Source organism: Lissotriton vulgaris, chromosome 6 (assembly GCF_964263255.1).
Source record: "Lissotriton vulgaris chromosome 6, aLisVul1.2, whole genome shotgun sequence".
NCBI lineage: Eukaryota > Metazoa > Chordata > Amphibia > Caudata > Salamandridae > Lissotriton > Lissotriton vulgaris.
Genome location: NC_141694.1, coordinates 1,673,042,886 through 1,673,063,714, shown reverse-complemented (window position 1 = coordinate 1,673,063,714; position 20,829 = coordinate 1,673,042,886). Strand labels below are relative to the sequence as shown.

General features: G+C 49.7%; 2 protein-coding genes across 2 annotated transcripts in view; one reads left to right on the top strand and one right to left on the bottom strand.

Moving 5' to 3' along the window:
- Positions 1–20,829, top strand: part of INTS7 (integrator complex subunit 7) — a 363,775-nt gene that overhangs the window by 185,266 nt on the left and 157,680 nt on the right. The window lies entirely within an intron of this gene.
- The window catches only part of DTL (denticleless E3 ubiquitin protein ligase adapter), a 78,511-nt gene that overhangs the window by 45,961 nt on the left and 11,721 nt on the right, over positions 1–20,829 (bottom strand). The window contains exons 6-10 of the mRNA XM_086927849.1: positions 17,948–18,013; positions 17,641–17,756; positions 16,657–16,730; positions 6,119–6,222; positions 5,260–5,364 (exon numbers count right to left, since the gene is read on the bottom strand). Coding sequence (XP_086783975.1) covers positions 5,260–5,364; positions 6,119–6,222; positions 16,657–16,730; positions 17,641–17,756; positions 17,948–18,013 — 465 coding nt within the window. The remainder of the gene's footprint in view (positions 1–5,259; positions 5,365–6,118; positions 6,223–16,656; positions 16,731–17,640; positions 17,757–17,947; positions 18,014–20,829) is intronic.

Here is a 20,829-nt window from a genome sequence, read left to right as displayed (position 1 = left end):
ACTCTACAGGAATTCTTTTTTGAAAGCCACTATTGCTGCCCGGGCCCCCTACCAGTGAGACTGTCGGGAGAGGAGGAAGCCCTTGCTCAGAGCAGCATTGATAAATGCAAATCATAGAAGCGTCAAACCAGAAATTAGAACTGTCGTGCATGAAAATAAGTCGAAGTGCCAAGAAAGGGGCTTCAAATATACACTGAAGACCATTGTTGCCTCAGACAATGCATTCGGCAAAACTATTCCAAGAAAAACCCTTCTCATTGTATTAACCCCTTCCACGCTGATGACGAGCTGGGCTCGTCATGGCGTAGCCTCCTCGCACGCTGATGACGAGCCCAGCTCGTCACGTAAAGTGCATTTTCGCAAAACCCAGCGTGCGAGCGGAATTCCGCTAGCGCGCATGGTGTTAACCCACTTCCACCACAGATCACGCCCCACACCATCAAAAACAAAGAACCAACAATAAAAATGTTTTTGTCAACACAACAAATACTACAACACTGACCTCATAAACTCACAACAGAACTCCCAAGATTTCACCAACCGCACAGCATTCATAGTCACTCTCTTCCGAACCCCTCACCAGCAACGCCCAGTTCAGCATCTTTGTCAAGGTAACTTTCTTTCCTGCAGGCTGACCAGTCAAACTGGTCTGGCCCGGTGAAGTGTGCACAAAGCTCCATTTTCTCTTCCACTGAACACTTTGTACTTCCAAGCCTGACACAGCTTGGCTAACATCCCTGCCCAGGCAGGAAGGAATGCGCTACATGTGGAGATGGGAGGGGAGCAGCTGTGTCAAGGCCTGTATTGCTTACGGGTACAACTCCAGTGTATGGCTACACAAATGTGTGAGTCCGCCAGGCTGAGTTATTCCACCCTTTTACAAACCCCACTAAATAACACACACACGGGGAAATTAAGGGGTCACAGTCATGATAAACTAAACCAAGGGACAGTATGCATGCTCCCCCACTCCAGAGAGTAAAAAGAGCTGTGTTCAAAAACTTTTCATTAATTGCCATCCAACAGTCCACAGCAGGGGACCCTAGATATGTTGAAAGAAGGAGCCCCCTATTGTTAGCAGAGTTTTGTGCTCTGCTGGTGATGAATGTGTTCTAATAACATGCAGAGCACCAGACAGAGGACTGGAACCTACTGTACAAGAAAATATACCAGGTCAGTCAAATGTTGCAATGGGGATCAGGATGGCACAAGGCACCAGAAATTTCAACCCACACATTGCATGCATATAATTGTATGCCCATTCTTCTATTATGCAAAAAGAACGCGCAAGTCACAAAGCATCCCGACTGCTTGAAAATAGGCCCGGGTGACATTTTCATTAAGCGGCCATTATCTCACTTAAGTTTAGGTTATGCTTTTTATCTAAAATAACACCATTATGCCACGTCGCGAATAACCCACAGAGTGCAAGGACACAGGCAAAACACGCACGTCCAAAACGTTAACTGTTATTTGTGCCACTTGTGTTATTTTGCATTTTTTTTTTTAAAAACCTATATATATATATATACACACACATTAATGTCCTAGGATACAAGAACTAATGTCACACTAAAATATTATGCAAAATGACAGTTTTGCATTTCGTGTAAATACACAATTCAGAAATGTTGAATAATTACACATACGCTCCATTTGAAAATCAAGATATGGCTGAAGGTGCGACGTCACATGTGGCCACTGGCAGACGTGAACCGTAACTCTTACAATCCGATTCCCACTGCACCTGGGAGTGTCTCCTTTCCACAATGTTCTCTTTGCAGAGCTCAAACACAAGCAGAAAATGTGTCACTTCTCTTCGCACATTTGGCTGATGCAACACCCCTTGAGAACAGGGCTTCGATGCGACAACTGTGTAAGCTAAGAGAATACGGTTACATTATTGAAAAACTAGCAGGTGCTGAAGAATGTGTCGGAGCACTAAAAAAGCAGACGAGGCAAGCCTTGCACAACGCCGTCTCAGCACTTCGTGTAGGACTTCTTGCTGTTGGTGAAGACTGCCCTCTGCTGTTCAATGGGTGACTCGCATAGACAGAACGGCTTAAATGACAGGAAAACTGCTTGTCGTTGTGCAGTGACAGCCATAAATAGTAGCGCGGTTTGGGGCTTTCTTGTGGCGGCGCCAGGCACCAAGCGCACGCACGAGGAGAATCTTTTTCTGAGCGAGCAACTGTTTTGGCAGTTTTATACAGCTTAAACTTGGCCCAAGCATTAGGGCATTTTATTTGAGAACAAGATTACATCACACATGGGCAGATTTCTATTTTTTTATTTGCCATGTGGAGATTTACTGATTTGCCTAGACTCACACGATGTTGAGTCGACGCTGGGACTTGAACTGGTTTCCACATTCCCAAAGTCGGCGCCGCTGGCCGTTAGGCATTCTTGCCCATGTTCTGGGACCACAAAGGAGCAGAATTTATGAGATTTAAAAAATGACATGACATTCACATGACACTTGACCTCAAAGACTAGTTCAGAGGATACAAAATGGTCTACTGTATGTTGCGTGTGGACAAGTCACCACGGACGTCACAGGCTCCCACTTCGGAGAACACAGCTTGGACTCCGGTTACACAAATGTACTTGTGACTATGTACTTTCCTGTACAATGTATTTACTGGTTTTAATTTCCTTCCCACATGTAGCCGGGACTTTGACGACTTGTTTCCTTGCATTATGTATCCCCTATTTTACCCAATTATCCCTCCCTTCCCTTTGCTTTGTTGTTCGCTTTGTACACTACCTTTAATACTGTAAGGCGCTCTGATACCCTCACGGGTCTGGTTCGCGCTCTATAAAACTATAAAATAAATAAATAAATAAAACAAATACTACATAGTCAAGCTTTAGGAGGCTGCCAATCCTGCTGATTACACAGATCCAAGTACGGTTTAGGCTCCAGTCATTAAAGGCGCTATCCAAGTTACACAGCTCTCACTGCTGAGCCCTGAGACCGCTGAGGGCATCAGAGCTCGCAGGCTTGGGAAGATGAGGAGGTACAGGCTATTCAGACAGAAGTGCGGTGAAGGCCGGGCGTGAGCCTCCGACGACAAAGCCAGGCAACAGACAGCTGAGCTAGGCCCAAGACCAGTGGTTCTTAAACAGTGGTGTGGGGACCTCTGGGGCTCAGTGAAGCCAACTCATGGGGTCCGCAACTTCGTAGAAAAAAAAAAAAACGATTATATATATGTTCCACATGCAAGCTGAAACATCCGATCCTTGTATAAAAAGCGAATACCATTAGAGCAAAAAAATATCAACAAGAACAAGTCTAATACTGGCTTGTAGGTAGGAGGGACTTCTCCAATGCAAGAGAGAGATTAGAGAGGAGACTACAGAAAATATACTACACAATAACAGCGTTTAGGAGGTGGTAGGAGGCAAGAGAAAAAGTCTATTGTGTATGATGAGCATCACTTTGTTGTATGCAACAGTCACGTCACAAAAGAAAATGAAATAACATTAACAGATTCATATGGTGTTTATTGAATTGTAATTGCTTTTATATAGCTCCTACTACCCATGATGAGGCGTTAAAGTGCTTTTTCGGCGAGTAGCACGCTACTCCGGAACCCATAAAGGATTAGTGTTGAATTAGTATAGTGAAATATGAAAGTAATTTGAGTGGTGGATAGGTTAGTCAGTTATTATATGAATAAAGAAGCAATATGTAAAAGCGAACATTTTAAAGGTGTTCTGTAAATGTGAAGGAATTGAAATTGGAAACTAAAAGTTAAGTTGATATCATTCGATTGATTTGTGGGAGCAGTGCAAGTTCATAAATATAGTATGGAAAGTGGGTGACCTCAACTGAATTTAGAAGAGCATCAACCTTTCTGTTAAAATTTATTTTTTTGTATTTATGAATTAAAATATTGAATAATTTCTGTATTTGTTTCAGGAATGCTTGTTTCAGTATGTTTGTGCATTGCCTTTTGGTTTAAATCATTGAAATTGCTTAGGCAGGGGCCCCCTGATAAAAGAAAAAAAAAAATGACTGAGCAGTGGTCCCCGGATTACCAATAATGATTAAGTGGCGGGGGGTCCCCGGATTACAGTAATGATTAAGTGGGGGTTCACGGAAGTCAAAAGGTTAAGAACCACTGTAGACCGCACAGATCATTCAAGCCCTGGGTTCAGACAGGAATCCCCCAGTTTTCCGAGAACATATATGCCCAGGCCTCAGAACTCTCTCTCAGTTTAGACGACAGCGGTTCACATTATAGAAACACGTGCTATGCTTAGTGTTATGCAGGTCGTGCATAACTGACTACATGCACGGGGCAAACTATCCAGTGCTTGAGGTGTTCAGCACTGAGAGGCATATGTTATTCACACATTATCTCCTGCAACCTTCTGGGAGCAGAGCTCAGCAAATCCCATGCATAAGCTTTGTGTCACCACCTTGTCCTGCATAGGTCAGAACACTATTTTCCTCAGAATAGCCAGACTCCACAGCAGAGAAGCCTGCTCCTCTACTTGGGTTTACACTCATGGATGCTTGAAGACATCCCACATTCATAGAGGAAACGTGGAAGTTACGTCAATCTAAAACCCCAGGGAAAAGACCCAACTCTGTACTAGGAAGCACTTTTTGGCATGACTCCCTGGTCCAGGTACATCGTGCAGATAGTAAAACTCAGACCTAAACTCTCTTTGAGCGACAACTTACGTTTCAAGCGGTACCATCCAGACACCCTCTCTTGAGGACTCCTCCTCTGCTCTAGAGGTAAACGTGCCTCCCCAACCCTAGGTTGACGACGGACTCCTTAGTCACGGTTATCGACTCACATTTTTTGGCCATCTGCAGGTTCGAGCGCTGCCAGAGCGAGAAAGGAGGCAGCCCCGACTCCGCTGCAGCGATGGTGGCCCTCCATACTGACCCTCCCACACAAGTGGCTCTTTATGGAATGAAAAACTGTAGCCTTCTGAATGCTCATCAGCAGCACTCTTCACAAGATGGACCCACTCACTATTATAAGCTCTAGCAGGCAAATTAAAGGCAGACCTCTTCATTCACCCAGGGAATCTCACACTTGGATCAGACATGCGGATAGCCAGGCCATGCCCCAGCGGTCTAGCAAACCACCCCCGGTTGTTATGTGACTCAAGTCTCACCCCCTTTAAGGCTGTTTGTAACTTGCACTTAATGGGGCCGAAAGAAGCATAAGCATACCGCATATACTGAGCCGCCACTCACTCAGCCATTCAAAGTGGCCTACATTTAGTCCTTACCTGGTGCAGTCTTTAAACCCGTTAGATTGAACATGTAGATGTTGTCATCTGTGCAATTAGCAAACGCATTGGTTCCCGTGGAATCCAAAACGAGGCTGGAGTATCCTGGAGCAAGAAAAAGCACTGCAAGTAAACAGCAATCCACCACAAGCGAGTCCTACACATTTTAGCAAAAGCCACCTCAATACCTTTTCTTTAATCTTAAGAACATGCTTGTGAAAAAATACAGGTTTCAGCAGACAAGAACATCCTTCAGTCAAGAAAAAATAAATAGGTCTCAGTTTGGAACCCAAATGCTTTGAATATTCGTGCATGTAGAAATCTAGTGATAAACAACTTTAAGCAGAACTGGTCATTAAGTGGTCACTCTTCGGTGCTGCATTAACGTCGTCTGATGGGGAATCTGTGGCCCACGGAAATGAGACCATTAGTGTTGAAGATATGACATTGACGCTGCTTTGGGAGGGTGATTGACAGAACAGAGATGAAGGAGAGGGACAGTTCACTTAAAACATTCTAAGACTGAACTCATGAAACACCTGAACTGTCAAACTGAATCAATGAAACTACACATTTCCATTTCCAAATTGGAGATTTTAATGAGAATCCTATAAGGCAGCATGAATTCTAGCTCCAATCTCACTCATTTCCAAACAGTCTTCTAACCACAGGAGATGCCAAAAAGAATCAATGTAGAACCAATGTAAAACCAGCTACAAAGTGTTAACTGGAAAACAAGCATTGTGGCAGTGTTCTTTACATTCCTTTGTAAGTGTCACTGCAGAACCAGGAGATTATTACAGTCCATACGAGAGGGGGCACAGTTTCTATTCACTTAGGTATTTGAGCACCCGCTTACCAAGTTTACGAGTGCTGGTCCCTGGATAGGCAAACGCCTTGGATGGCACAGGGTCCTGTCGATAAGCGGTGTAGGTCTTGCGTAGGTCCCAAACCTTCACCACGCTGCAATTTGAGAAAGACATATTGGCTAACCCAGCAAACCCATGGATGATAAAGCAGTGCTCAAAATCGAATACACGGTCAATCAAGGCAGAAAAAATAGAAATTGATTTGATAAGAATAATTTAAAAACCCACAAGTTGTTTTTTTTATCAACATCCTGCTTTCAATCCTGCACCTCCGTGCGCCACACTTACCTAGGAGACGCTCCTGTTCCCGCTGCTGCAAACCCCGGTGAAAGCGGCGCGATCCCGGTGGTGAAGAGCCTCTGTTTCTATCCCGGCCTCTCGAGTGGCCGCAGCCGGGTCCTTGAGTTACGGAGACGGCCGACGGCGACAACAGCAGCGGCCGCTGCGGAGGGGGAGGAACCGGTGGACTGTATCTGCAGACTGGCGCTGGGCTTTTCCATCGTAGCTTTCCTCGGCCCGGCTTTCCAGCGCGCCCTACCTGCAACACTGTATCGGCTCCCGCGCATTGTGTCCCGGCCTTGCTGGTAGAGGGCCGGGATTGTTTCTTTGTTGCACTCCCCCGTGGCGGACGCCATTTTCCGCGTCTGCAACCCAGTGCCTGCCAGAGGGATTCCCTGCTCCGCCGGCTTCTTCTTCATTGAAGCTTCCCTGCTACCGGCTGCCTTCCTATCACTGTCCCAGCAGTGCCCTGCAGACATTTCACGGACTTATCGAGGGCGGCTGGCTGACGAGTGAAACTTGCTTTTCGTGGCGCTTTATAGCTGTGCGCACAAGATGGTGGCCAATGATGCATCCTCCATTCCGGATCCACCGCTGGGGCTTCGGGATATCCTGGATGCACTCGAGGACCTGCGTATGGCCTTTCAACACTCTGCTAACGGTTTGGGGGCCCGGCTCACTGAGGTCCTTCCAGCTGGTCACGATGGCCCCTCAGCGCTGCACACTACGCCACATCCTCCATTGTTCGACGGTGGATCATCCGCTCTGGAGTGTACGGAGGCGATGGATGAGCGCGCCTCAGTGTCTGCTGCAGTATTCTTCGGCTTTGACTTGGGGAAGTTCGGTGACACTGCTCCTTCGCGAGGGCCGGTGATTAAGACTCAGACGCCATGTTGCCCTTCTCCTTTGTTCTCTGGAGACTTGCTTCTTTGCGTCCTTTTGGACTTGCTGTTTGTGCATCGTTTGACCGCTATGCTGGAACTCTCATCTGGTCTTGCTCCCCGTTGTGCTGTTTTCGGATTGGCAGTGAAAATTTCTTGGGCCCCCTGCTACCGACCTCCAAGCCAGTTTGCCTCGTCGCAGGCGCCTCGACTTCTGCATTGGATTCCACGGTGGCCCTTTCCGTCCATGTTAGCTGTTCTGGAACTGTACTCTGTTGTCACGCTGGTTCGAAGGGGACAGGGCTGATGATGCTTTTTCTTATGCTGCAACTTCCTACGTGCATGGCCGGGACTGTAAATGACAATTGTTGGAGGTACAGGTTGATTAGGTACTAGGTCGGGGCCTGGGGTTGGGCGGCCGTGGGTAACGTTATTGTCTGCTTTGTTAATATCCTGGGCCCTCCTCCGATCAAACGTGAATTTTTTCTTTCTCTTTCTTCTTCTTCTCTCTTCTGCATTTCGGGCACTCCTTTGGGGCGACAGACACACTGCTAGGGGGGGGTAGGCCGTAGCCTCTGCATGCGTGTAGGGTGGGGGGGTAATTTTTGTCGATCGTTTTAGTTTCTATGGGCCTCTTTTTCTTCCTTTTTCTCTTTTTATCACTTTTATCCTTTATTCCTTTCCTTCCTTATTTTCTTGGGTCAGAGGGTGGATTGGGAACTGGTGGGTAGCGATTGGAGGTCACTAGGTGGCGGATTTATTTTCTATCCTGACTTACTTGCTTACAATTGATTGTTTTGTGGAAAATGCTTGCTGACTACTATGATGTTTATTGCCCACTTCGGTCCTCATCGTATTGTTCTGACTCGGATCCTTCTTGACCTTAATGCTATGGACTCATTTAAAAACTTTAAAATTAAACCTCATTATCCTGCCTCTCGGTGGCGCGATTATGTATAGCGTACTCTGGATTACTTGTGCCTGCTCTGATATGCTGCTGAGTCGCCTAATTGCATGCTGATGTGCCTTTTATTGTCGAGGCCGGCCTGAGGGTTGTAGGCCCGTATTTGTTTGCACATATTGTCCAATAAAGGTTTTCCAAAAAACCCACAAGTTGTACAGATCTTACAATGGACTGAATACCTAACAATCTACAACAATTTGTTCCCCACAGATGTTGTTGAACAAGCTCTGGTTGCGTACAATACTACCCTATTTATACGTACTGAGCGGCAGACATGTATCCTCCTCCATTTATGGTTTAAAATGCTAAGAATATGGTATTAGTCAAGCACACATTTAGGACAAATGATCAGTTACCTGAGACACTACAGCTAGAAATGCTCTCCAGCAGCGACATCAATGGCTACAGAAGCCCAGGCAGGACCCGCGAGTAAGCGAGCAGGGACAGGGAAGCATAAGGGGGAATTAGGCAGGAATTACTGTAGAACGCAAAACAAAACCTAGAACCTGAGCCACAATGGTTTTATTTATGAAACACAAAGGTTTTAATTTTAAGTCCTAGGGTTACCTGTGTGTTGCAATGTGGCCACATGTGGTGAATCCAGGCAAATGCAACACACATTAATTTAGAGCAATATCATGCCCTGTAAAGATCTCTCAAGACTTGAAAGTAGAGTGCAAAAGGAGTGGAGCTGGGTGGAAAACGTGCCGCCGTTCTGTACAAGAATTACCATGGTTTGGCAACCCTGCATGGACCTGATCCCTAAGATTGAAGTGTAGGGGAAACCATCAGGAAAAGGAAAGATCGGATGCTTCCGCCCCACAAGGCTGTGCTAAGACACAGGTGAAGCTGTTGTTACCTGCTCCGGGGTAGCCAAGTTGCTATACAGACAGCATTTGAAGCACCGATTCTGTGAACTAGGCTCACTGTTAAGTACCAAACAAATGTTGCTGCTGGCGCTGGATGCCGGTTCGACAGGACTCATCCAATGTATTCACAGCGGAGGTCATTTCCCCAAATAAATCACTAGTTCTGGCAAGTACAGAGGGGTGTTTCTCTGACAAAATGTGGATTTTTCATAGAAGACAGCAGGTGTCTCTACAAAGGCAGTTTCTGTGAAAAACTCAGAGGGCCAACTGCAGCACATTGGACAGAACCAAGGGCCACAAAGCAGGCCCTCTACAAGGAGTTTAGTGCAGTTACTAAAAATAAAAAAAACTTTATAGTGAATCCACTTGTTGGACAGGCCACCCGAAGGGCCTCTCCCCCCTCGGCCCGACCAGGCCCGAGCCCGGTCCCACAAGTGCCACACACCACCACTGCTCGTCTTCCGTCCCCTCCGGGACACCGGCCCCTGAACATATCGACCTCGTGGGCCCGACCCACTACTGGCCCACGCGCCCAGCCTGGGCGCCATCTTGGACACTCCACCACGAGGCCGCCTGGCCCCCGATCGACCTCAACCCTGGGCCTAGCCAGGCCTCAGACATCCCGGCACCACCATCCACCCAGGAGGTGAGCGGGCTACTTGGCAAGTCAATGGGAGAAAGAGGCGTCGATGGCTCTCCCCCGCCAAGTGCCGCTCGCCCATCGCCTCCCCGGGCGCTGGCTCCACCCCCCTGCTGGGTGTCTGGACTCCCTCATCCCGGACCTCCCGACCTCCAAGTGCGAGGGTCCGGACATCAAAGGGCACCAGCCCTATAACTGGGGCAGCTCCAGAGCAGGAAGGCAGTTGTATCCTGGAGTCGAGAGACGCAGAGAAGAACTCATCCTTGACGGACTACTGGCGCTGCCGTAGCTCTGCCTTGCGCATCATCATCCTGCCTGCTGGCGCTGCCGCAACCTTCGTAACCTTCGTAAACCATCATCGTCGTCGGGACCTGCTGGCGTGGCCGCGGACCGTTTGTAACTACCACCTTCATCGGGACCTGCTGGCTCCGCCGCGGACCGTCGCTTCCTTCGTCCATCTCGGGACCTGCTGGCTCCGCCGCGGCCCGATCATCTAGAACGCCGAGCTCGAGGATTGAGAGCTATTTCCACCTTTTGGTAACAAGACTGTCCCGCTACCCTTTTCCCAAACCAGAGACCAGAACCGAGGGGACCCCTGAGTCCAGACCTCCTTGTACCATCATCGTACCTAAAAGATTGCCTATAAAGTATCGTTGAACTTTGCCCTTGTGTGGTGTCCGTCTGTGGGGGGGAAGTTACTTGTCTGTACGATCGTCGGAGGCGGCTCTCCCCGGAGACCTCTCCCCTTATCCTCGGCCGACCCTCCCGGTCCGTCTAACATTGGTGGCCAGCGGCGCGATCCGAATCACCGCATAATCGTACAGAGAGTAGCTCACCCCACGACCGAATCACGATGTCAAACAAAGAAAGCGGATCCACCGAGAAATTTCAGATGGAGAAATTGGACGAGTACAGCCATCGTGAATTAAAACAATTCTGCATCGAACTAGGTATCGCTACCACCGGTCTAAGTACCAAAGACGATTTCAAGCATGCCCTAGAGTCTTGGGCAGAAACCGGGGCTGCCGGAACCCCCGATCAAAACATCGCAGCAATAGAAAAAAACACCACGGCCCCTGAGGAGCGAAGAACGGGTCTCTCGCAAGACGAGATCCAGGAAAGAGAAAAAACCCGACTACACGAGCTAGAAATGGCCCGGCTCAAAATGGATGTTGAACTTAAGATGGCCGAACAAAAAATAAACTTAGAGCACCTGCGTCTCCGAGAAGAAAGAGAGGAAAAACAGAGACAAAGGGAGCTCGAGGAGAAAAAATTGGCATATGAACACGAGCAGAAATTAGCGGAGATCGACCTACGCAAGCAGAATAAAGAAGGAGGGGTGCCCGAGCAACCCCACACCCCAGGGGCAACAGAGAAAAAGGTACACATCCCCAAGGATGTCGTTCGAGAATACTTCCGAGAGGACGACATCCAGCAATGGTTTAAGGCCTACGAAATCGCTATGACCGCCCACCGGATCGATAGAAGCGACTGGGGGGCCGGTCTATGGGGGAGATTCCTCAATGAGGGCCGCGACGCCCTGCTACAGCTCCCGGACCACCAGATGACCTCCTATGACCATATGAAAGCTGCACTCCTCACCTGCTATGGCCTCACACCCGAGATGTACCGTCAGAGGTTCCGAGACTGCACCCGCATCCCGGGTACAACTTGGGTGGACTATGTAAACTATTTTAGCCGAGCCTTCGAGGGCTGGATCAAAGGAAGCAATGTCACAACTTACGAACAGCTCTTCAATCTCATGGTATGGGAGCATCTATCGAACAATTGCTTCATTGAGCTCCGCCAGCACCTCCTCGACAGCAAATTGACCGATCCCCGACAGCTCGCAGCCGAAGCTGACCGGTGGGAAATCACCAGAGTGGGCCGGAATGGGTCCTATGAACAGAGCCGGAACAACAACGGTCAGCACCGTCCCCGAGGAGGAGGAGGAGGCCAAGGACGCGGAAGAGACAACGCTCCGGTCGCCCCCGCTACCAGCACCACCCCCCCGGCCAACCGGGGCAGCACCCCGGCGCGACCGGGATATCGAGCGAAAGGTTACGTGCCATCGATGCCAACGAGTCGGACACTATGCAAACGACCCAAACTGCCCCCAGTACCAGAGCCCAAGACCCCGCCAAGTAGCCGCTGCTGCTCTGGGGGAGGAACAGATCTCAGAGGAACAAGAAGAGTATGAGCAAGAACATCAAGAATGGGAGCCAGCTGCCATGGCTCTAGCCTGCTTAGGGGGAAAAGACATGGTCCCGCGGGTCCCCCTACCCGCTAACACCCAGAAGTACAGCCAATGGGTGAGCATCAATGGACGCCGGGCCGAAGCCCTCCGTGACACCGGGGCCAGTGTGACAGCCGTCCGCTGTCACCTGGTGGCACCAGAACAGTTCCTACCAAACATTCTCTGCCCTGTCCGTTCAGCCGACAATTCAGAGAGTCTGTGTCGGATGGCCTGCGTCCCTTTCGAATGGGGAGGGGTCTCCGGCATGTTGAAAGTAACGGTCCGAGACGATGCCCCCGTAGACTGCCTCCTGGGGAATGACCTTGAAAGCTCTCCGTGGGCAGCCGTAGAACGACGAGAACACCTGGGGATGTTAGGCATCCCGGACTGGGCCTGCGTCACCACCCGGTCCATGGCCGCCCGTACCAAACCCCGACCCGAGGAACCCGAATGGCCGGCGCCTCCGCCTCCGGTCGCCCCAGCCGAAACCACCGACCGTGACGTCCCCCCAGAACCAGCTCAACCTCCAGACCTCGCTAACCTCGACCAGTGGCCTCAAGAGGGGGGGCCCACACAAGAACAGTTTCGCCAAGAACAGAAGACCTGTCCCTCCCTCGAGGGACTCCGCCAACAAGCCCTCGCCCAAAGCGCAGGGGATACCTCCGGAACACATTGGATCTACTGGGACAATGATCTGCTATACAGTGAACAAAGAATCGCGGAGTTGGGGGCCAGCCGAGTGCTAGTGGTGCCCCTCTGTTTTAGAGACTTTCTGCTAAACCTGGCCCACGATGTCCCCCTGGCTGGACACCTGGGTCAAGATAAAACCTACAGCCGCCTGGTGACCCACTTCTTCTGGCCTAAAATGAGGGACGATGTCCACCAGCATTGCCGATCTTGCCCCACATGCCAAGCCAGTGGAAAGAGCGGCCGCAAACTAAAAGCCCCCCTGCAACCTTTTCCCGTGGTCACCACCCCGTTCGAGAGAGTCGGGATAGACATTGTGGGGCCCCTGGACCCGCGTACAAAACAAGGCCATAGGTTCATCCTGGTGCTAGTGGACCACGCCACCCGCTACCCCGAGGCTGTTCCCCTGCGGACTGTGACAGCCCCGGTAGTCGGCCGGGCTCTGATGGGAATCTTCTCCCGTGTGGGCTTCCCCCGAGAAGTCGTCAGCGACAGAGGCACGAACTTTATTTCCAAATATATGAAGTCCCTCTGGCAACAGTGTGGGGTTACCTACCGATTCACGACCCCCTATCACCCTCAAGGAAACGGACTCGTTGAGCGGTTCAACCGCACGCTCAAAGGGATGATTGGGGGGTTGGAAGAGCCCCTCCGTCGCCAGTGGGATGTACTGCTGCCGTGCCTCCTCTTCGCATATCGGGAGGTCCCCCAGAAGTCCCTCGGCTTCAGCCCGTTTGAACTGCTGTATGGACATCCAGTACGGGGGCCGCTCAGCCTAGTCAAAGAAGGCTGGGAGATGCCCCCTCTAAAGAACCCCCCAGATGTCTTCCGATACCTCCTAACCCTCCGCAACCAGACCCGGCGGTTCCGAGAGCTGGCAAAAGCCAACCTAGAGGCCAGTCAAGAGGACATGAAAAAGTGGTATGACCGGAATGCCTCCTCCATCGAATTTGAACCTGGGCAGCAGGTATGGGTGATGTCCCCCACCGAACCCTGCGCCCTGCAAGACAAATGGACGGGGCCCTTCAAAGTAGTCGAGCGCAAGGGCCCTGCCACCTATCTCATCGACATGGAATCTGCCCGGAACCCCCTCCGGGTTCTCCACACCAATAGACTGAAACCCCACTTTGTGCGTTCAGAACTCAGCCTCCTGATGGCCACAGACAATGGGGCCGAAGAAGACTCCGAACCCCTCCCTGACCTCCTACGGACTCGGGAGAAAGACGGCTCCGTGGATGGGGTCCGACTCTCGGAGGCCCTCACCCGGGAACAACGCCAGGAGTGTCGAGACCTTCTGTTGCAGTTCGCCAGCCTGTTTTCCCTCACCCCAGGTGTCACTTCCTGGTGTGTGCACGACGTGGACACGGGGGACAACCCCCCTATCCGCCACCGGGCCTACCGCGTGCCAGATCGGGTACGGGCCTGCATCCAGGAAGAAGTGACCAAAATGCTCACGCTCTGGGTCATCGAGCCCTCAGACAGCCCCTGGGCCAGCCCTGTAGTACTGGTCCCCAAAGCAGCCGCTCCCGGCACCACACCAGAACTCCGGTTCTGCGTCGACTACCGGGGCTTGAATGCGGTCACTCGAACAGACGCACATCCCATCCCCCGGGCAGACGAACTAATCGACCGCATGGGAGCTGCCCGCTACCTCAGTATTTTCGACCTGACGGCGGGCTACTGGCAGATCGGCCTCACACCCCGGGCCCAAGAACGTTCTGCCTTTTCCACCCCTGATGGCCATTACCATTTCAAGGTCATGCCCTTTGGCATGAAGAATGCTCCAGCAACATTTCAGCGACTCGTCAACCAGGTCCTGGCAGGGCTCGAAGGATTCAGCGCCGCCTACCTAGACGACATCGCTGTATACAGCCACCATTGGCCCGAGCACCTCCACCACCTCAGAGCGGTGCTACAGGCCCTCCAGCGGGCTGGCCTCACGATCAAGGCCAGCAAATGCCAAATTGGTCAGGGGTCCGTAACCTACCTCGGACACCAGGTGGGAAGCGGCCTGGTGGCCCCTCTGCAGCTCAAGATTGCCGCCATCCAGTCCTGGCAGCCCCCCATCACCCAGACCGAGGTGCGCGCCTTCCTGGGCCTCACGGGCTATTACCGAAGGTTCGTGAAAGACTATGGTACCATAGTGGGGCCCCTCACAGAACTCACGTCCAAAAATCAACCCAAGAAAGTCAACTGGACCCCGGATTGTCAAACAGCCTTCGAACAATTGAAGGCCGCCATGTGCTCCGCCCCTGTGCTCCAGGCCCCCGACTACAGCCGGGAGTTCGTCGTCCAGACGGATGCCTCCGACCATGGCATTGGGGCAGTCCTATCTCAAGTGAACACCGAAGGCCTTGATCAGCCAGTGGCCTTCATCAGCAGGCGACTCCTACCCCGAGAACAACGCTGGAGCACCATAGAGAGGGAGGCCTTCGCTGTGGTATGGGCCCTCAAAAAGCTCCGGCCCTACCTCTTTGGCACACACTTTCGGGTGCAGACCGACCATCGACCCCTGCAGTGGCTGATGCAGATGCGGGGGGAAAACCCGAAACTACTACGTTGGTCCATCTCCCTACAAGGAATGGACTTCACTGTTGAGCACCGGCCTGGGCCAGATCACGCCAACGCGGATGGCCTGTCCCGGTTTTTCCGCCTCGACGAGGAGAGTCCCCAAGAGGATGGGTGACTCTCCCCGCCTTCAGCTGGGGGGGACGCATGTTGGACAGGCCACCCGAGGGGCCGCTCCCCCCTCGGCCCGACCAGGCCCGAGCCCGGTCCCACAAGTGCCACACACCACCACTGCTCGTCTTCCGTCCCCTCCGGGACACCGGCCCCTGAACATATCGACCTAGTGGGCCCGACCCACTACTGGCCCACGCGCCCAGCCTGGGCGCCATCTTGGACACTCCACCACGAGGCCGCCTGGCCCCCGATCGACCTCAACCCTGGGCCTAGCCAGGCCTCAGACATCCCGGCACCACCATCCACCCAGGAGGTGAGCGGGCTACTTGGCAAGTCAATGGGAGAAAGAGGCGTCGATGGCTCTCCCCCGCCAAGTGCCGCTCGCCCATCGCCTCCCCGGGCGCTGGCTCCACCCCCCTGCTGGGTGTCTGGACTCCCTCATCCCGGACCTCCCGACCTCCAAGTGCGAGGGTCCGGACATCAAAGGGCACCAGCCCTATAACTGGGGCAGCTCCAGAGCAGGAAGGCAGTTGTATCCTGGAGTCGAGAGACGCAGAGAAGAACTCATCCTTGACGGACTACTGGCGCTGCCGTAGCTCTGCCTTGCGCATCATCATCCTGCCTGCTGGCGCTGCCGCAACCTTCGTAACCTTCGTAAACCATCATAGTCGTCGGGACCTGCTGGCGTGGCCGCGGACCGTTTGTAACTACCACCTTCATCGGGACCTGCTGGCTCCGCCGCGGACCGTCGCTTCCTTCGTCCATCTCGGGACCTGCTGGCTCCGCCGCGGCCCGATCATCTAGAACGCCGAGCTCGAGGATTGAGAGCTATTTCCACCTTTTGGTAACAAGACTGTCCCGCTACCCTTTTCCCAAACCAGAGACCAGAACCGAGGGGACCCCTGAGTCCAGACCTCCTTGTACCATCATCGTACCTAAAAGAATTGCCTATAAAGTATCGTTGAACTTTGCCCTTGTGTGGTGTCCGTCTGTGGGGGGGAAGTTACTTGTCTGTACGATCGTCGGAGGCGGCTCTCCCCGGAGACCTCTCCCCTTATCCTCGGCCGACCCTCCCGGTCCGTCTAACACCACTCAAACTCTAGCTGGTCTTTAATACTGCTTACCTCTGATCTACTGTGCTGCAAGGGCGATTTTGTGCTCAATGTTACCCATTACAAAATTGTTGTCAAAAGGTCCAAATGAGAGTTTACTACAGAGTGTCTGCAATTGACAGGAGAAAGTCATCAAAGGAAACCATTTTAAAAAGTGTGTTCTGCTTTTCTCACTTACCCATCGACAGCTCCAGCAGAGACAAGCGTGTGCTCATCCTGGAAGAGGACCACAGTGACACTCTGCTGGGAATCCTAGCAGCAATAAGAAGACAAGACACAGGGACAGCATTTTAGTTTAGACTCACTGTCAGAAACAGATCTTACATCACCAGGTTACATGGGGCAGGACTAGTATAACAATCTACGAAGAGTGGGACTGCTGGCAGTAGAAGTCCAGAGACAGGGAGGTCAGTCACAGAGGGATGCACCAGAGATAAGCTCATGGGTTATGACAAAATATCAGAAGATGCTGGCGATTGATTGGGTGAGGTGCAAGAAGCATAACTATGTGGGAACCAATCATCGCTACCAGTAGAACCCAGCTGAAGGAAAGCCAAGAGTACTAGCATGAGCGCATGCGCTGCCCAACACTGATGGAGGAGTCATAGGTGCACTCTTTGCTAATGATGTATAAGCGATTCATGCATTTCCTCTTAAAACAAGAACAGGTTTTGTGACGGGAAAGTATGATCACTGAAGATGCCAGTTTTTATTATTCCCTTGATTTTTACAGACATAAAATGGATTTCTAAATTAATGTAATAAAGCACTATTTTGCCCATCACTGATCTAAAACAACAGGGAAATGAGTTTATCAGAACATGCAACATGGCTCAGACCCCTTCAGCAGAGGAGACTGCAAACTGTGGTTACATTCCTCAATGTGGAAAGTACTTCCGATTCCCTTGGCGAGGACCGCCAGGGACTCTCACCCTCGTAGTTTTGAGGAAACAAATAGTATGTACCATGAAAATGAATGCTAAGCATGAAACATTGGCTCTTGAAGAGAGGACACCCTACAACTCTGAAAAGGGTGAAGTGCAATGGACTGGACCACTTTGATGCAGCGACCGATGCACAGTTCACCACGGATGACAAGTGATGTTGGGATGGGAACACCGTATTCTGGGATGAAATGACAGTTGCACCAATAAACCCTTACCACTGAAGGAGCGAGCCCACGGACAGTCTGCTTCTTCTTCTTGAGTTTCAGAGGGGTTTGCTTGTCTTGGGTATTATGAGCACCACTGATTTGGTTCACATGTCTGTAGTATCCATCTGAAAAATATTCACCGATGCAGTATAGTCATCAACAAAAGTCTCTAGACACTGGCTTTATTGCACCTTACTTTAGACACAAAAACCACTGGTAGCTTGAACAAAGATGTTACAGTTTTTCCATCGCTCATTGGCCATTCTTTAATTAAACTATACTCATTGAGGCCCACATTACCAAATCAATCACCTACCTTTCTTGTTACACCTGGTATCCCAAACCATTATGTTTCCATCTCTGCCCCCGGTACAGAACACAGCTGTTAAAATACAGAAAAGAAGAATGGATTGAGACATAAATCAAAAATATGGCTAAGAACCAAAAAATGGTCATTACATACTCAACCTACCACAAAACACACAATCTGATGAAGGAAAAATGAAATATTGGTAAATAGAAGACAAGACAAATAAGCAGAGATAATTTCCATCGGGACCGCCCATTTGTACTGTTTCTCTTTGCAGACTTGGGGTCTCGCGCTGGCACCTATGCTCTATATCCACTAATAAGATAATCAGGCATGTTGAGTAACACCAAAACATGCAATCTTAGGTTTTAGAGAGCTAGACCATGGTTAATGGAATGTTCCATTTTAAACAACCTGTCCCTTCTACTTTGTCACAGAGCTTCAGCACTCCTACTTCTTGCGGTCAGCGAGTAGAAGTATTTCATTAAAGCATGTGGTTCTTGTGTGTAGTGCGCCAATCCACAGAATGAGGATTGGTGGAATTTTTGAAGACAGAGTTCACTTAACATCTTAATTGTAGGGCTGAGAGTATTACAGAGAAGCATGCAGCAAACACTGACAAACCTACAAGTCTTTGTCGTTTACAATCATTTTCTATTTAGTCTTCCTTCCTTAAAGGGAGGTAGTTGCTTTTCTGGTGTGGGAAAGGGGAGGAAATAAGGTGAAGTGATTGTGCTTCTCCACATACAATAATATTTTCCGTATAAAAAAAAAAAAATAGAAAAAACAATACCCAAATACATTTTGAGAATGAAGCGAAGACCGGGAAACCTACAGCTATGCTAACCATACCAGAGTAGATACATATCCCAAAAGCAGGTGAAAACATACAATAGTAGATTTTCGAATTTTCCTAGCTAGGCTTTGCAAACAGGCCCATTACTGCCACTGTTGAGTGCCATTCCCCAACAACAAATACCTTGTAGCACTGTTGTACATTTGATGCATTAGCCAGGGTACCACAGCTAAAGATGTCCAACACTTCATAAAGAAAGAATATTACCAGACCAAATTAAGCTGTTGAATATTCTGTTTCTCAAAACAGAAAGACAAGTCATCCCGGACCCTCAAAGATTACACAAGGTGTTCAAGCGCGATATTTGAGGAACTAACAAATATTCACACTACCTAATCTATGAATTCAAAAATAATTGTCATATGTGCGCTCTAATAGCTGTCCCTGTTCTAATATTGTAATCCGTACAAACCAATAACTAGAAGGGACACGCGCTACTCACAGCATGAAAAAATATGTATCCTGGATGATGAAACTAGACCAGTTGTTAGCACTGCCTTATTTTTAATGCATTCAGTCTACCACCGAAGGATACTTCTGCACCCCTTGACCAGGAAGATCAAAGAATCACTCAACAAGAGGGAACGCTGCCTTGCTAACAGTACAAAACATCAGTCTTCAAAAGTTGAATCCAATGAGGGAACGGATATCCATAGGCTAAATGTACTTCGAATGAACATGTATGGGCGAGTATCAACAAATGTTTGCATAATGCTTGGTATTACTGAAAACCTGGTGCTGCGCACCTCTTCATCAACATTGGGGAGGACCATTGCCTTAGATGAAGTCGGAACAGCAGCAGTGCAAATATCCAATAATATGTTAATGCAGTGGCCGATCTCTGCGTATTCACTGCTGAAAGTCACGCCCAGTACTCTGCTTCCCAGAGTTGGTCAATTGCTTGATGTCATAGGTTGAGCGGACTGGATCCTTCCCATTTGTACCACCTATCCATTAGCCAGTCATGTTAGTCAATGGAGGACTTAAGGTACATCGGTCAGTTTACCGGTCAAGGTTTCTGGTGCTAGAGATCTGCAGGGGAGCAGTATCTTTTTTGGGGTATGTTAGTGTCCCTCCACTATTAAAAACTTTGATCAATAGGAAACTTTCCAATCCTGTTGCCACGGAAAGGAGTGAAGAGCAAACAATATTGCTTTCTATTTCAATGCTTGGTGTTCACAGAAGTCAAGCTTATAATTTAACACGCATTTTCAGGGAGACAGATGAGGCTGTGTATTGCAATTCAGTTGGTTCTGTGAATACATTTTTAGCAGCATGGTAGACGCACGATGGGTTTTGTTTTGTCAAGGGACCAAGTCTGAACATATCGCTAAGGTATATCCTCAAGAAGTAAGGACTGGGATACGGCGCTAAAGCTCACACCAGCAGCAACACTTAATATTCTGACTCGTTAATCATCAGGGCAGTACCTACTACTCACCCTTTCTCCTTCCCTATGATAATTCCTCCCTCCCACACCATTGTGCTGTTGGCTTAGTCCAGTAAGTGCCAGGATAGTTATCCAGGAAAATTAAATTTATGAAGCAAGTAATCTGATCATTTACTGAAGGCCTAGAAAGAGCTCGTATGAGAGGGACCCCCTTAGAAACTGAACTATATCACCTGTGCACTGCACAGCCTATATAGGCTTTTATATTTTGTTAGAGGAATTTCTAAAGCGCACTAATACCCGGAGGGGTCTTGGCGATACCACTGATACTAACCATGTGCCCAATCATTAATAAATCTCTTGAAGGACTAACAGATCAGGCATAGATTTCAAATATAGAGGAAGGGTGTTCCTTAGCTTGGAATCACAAACCACCAAACTTCTCCTGCACCAAGAGGAGCGTTTGTATTTAGGGTAATGACATTTCTGAATATCGTAGAGCGCAAGTCTGAGTTGGGGTAATACCATTTAAAACTAGCTACAAGATATTTCGGACCGGTATCAGGCAGTGCTTTGTAAGGGATTCTTAAGGCTTTAAAACACATTCTTTGTTTGATGGGTAGCCAGTGGAGCTTCAGCAAG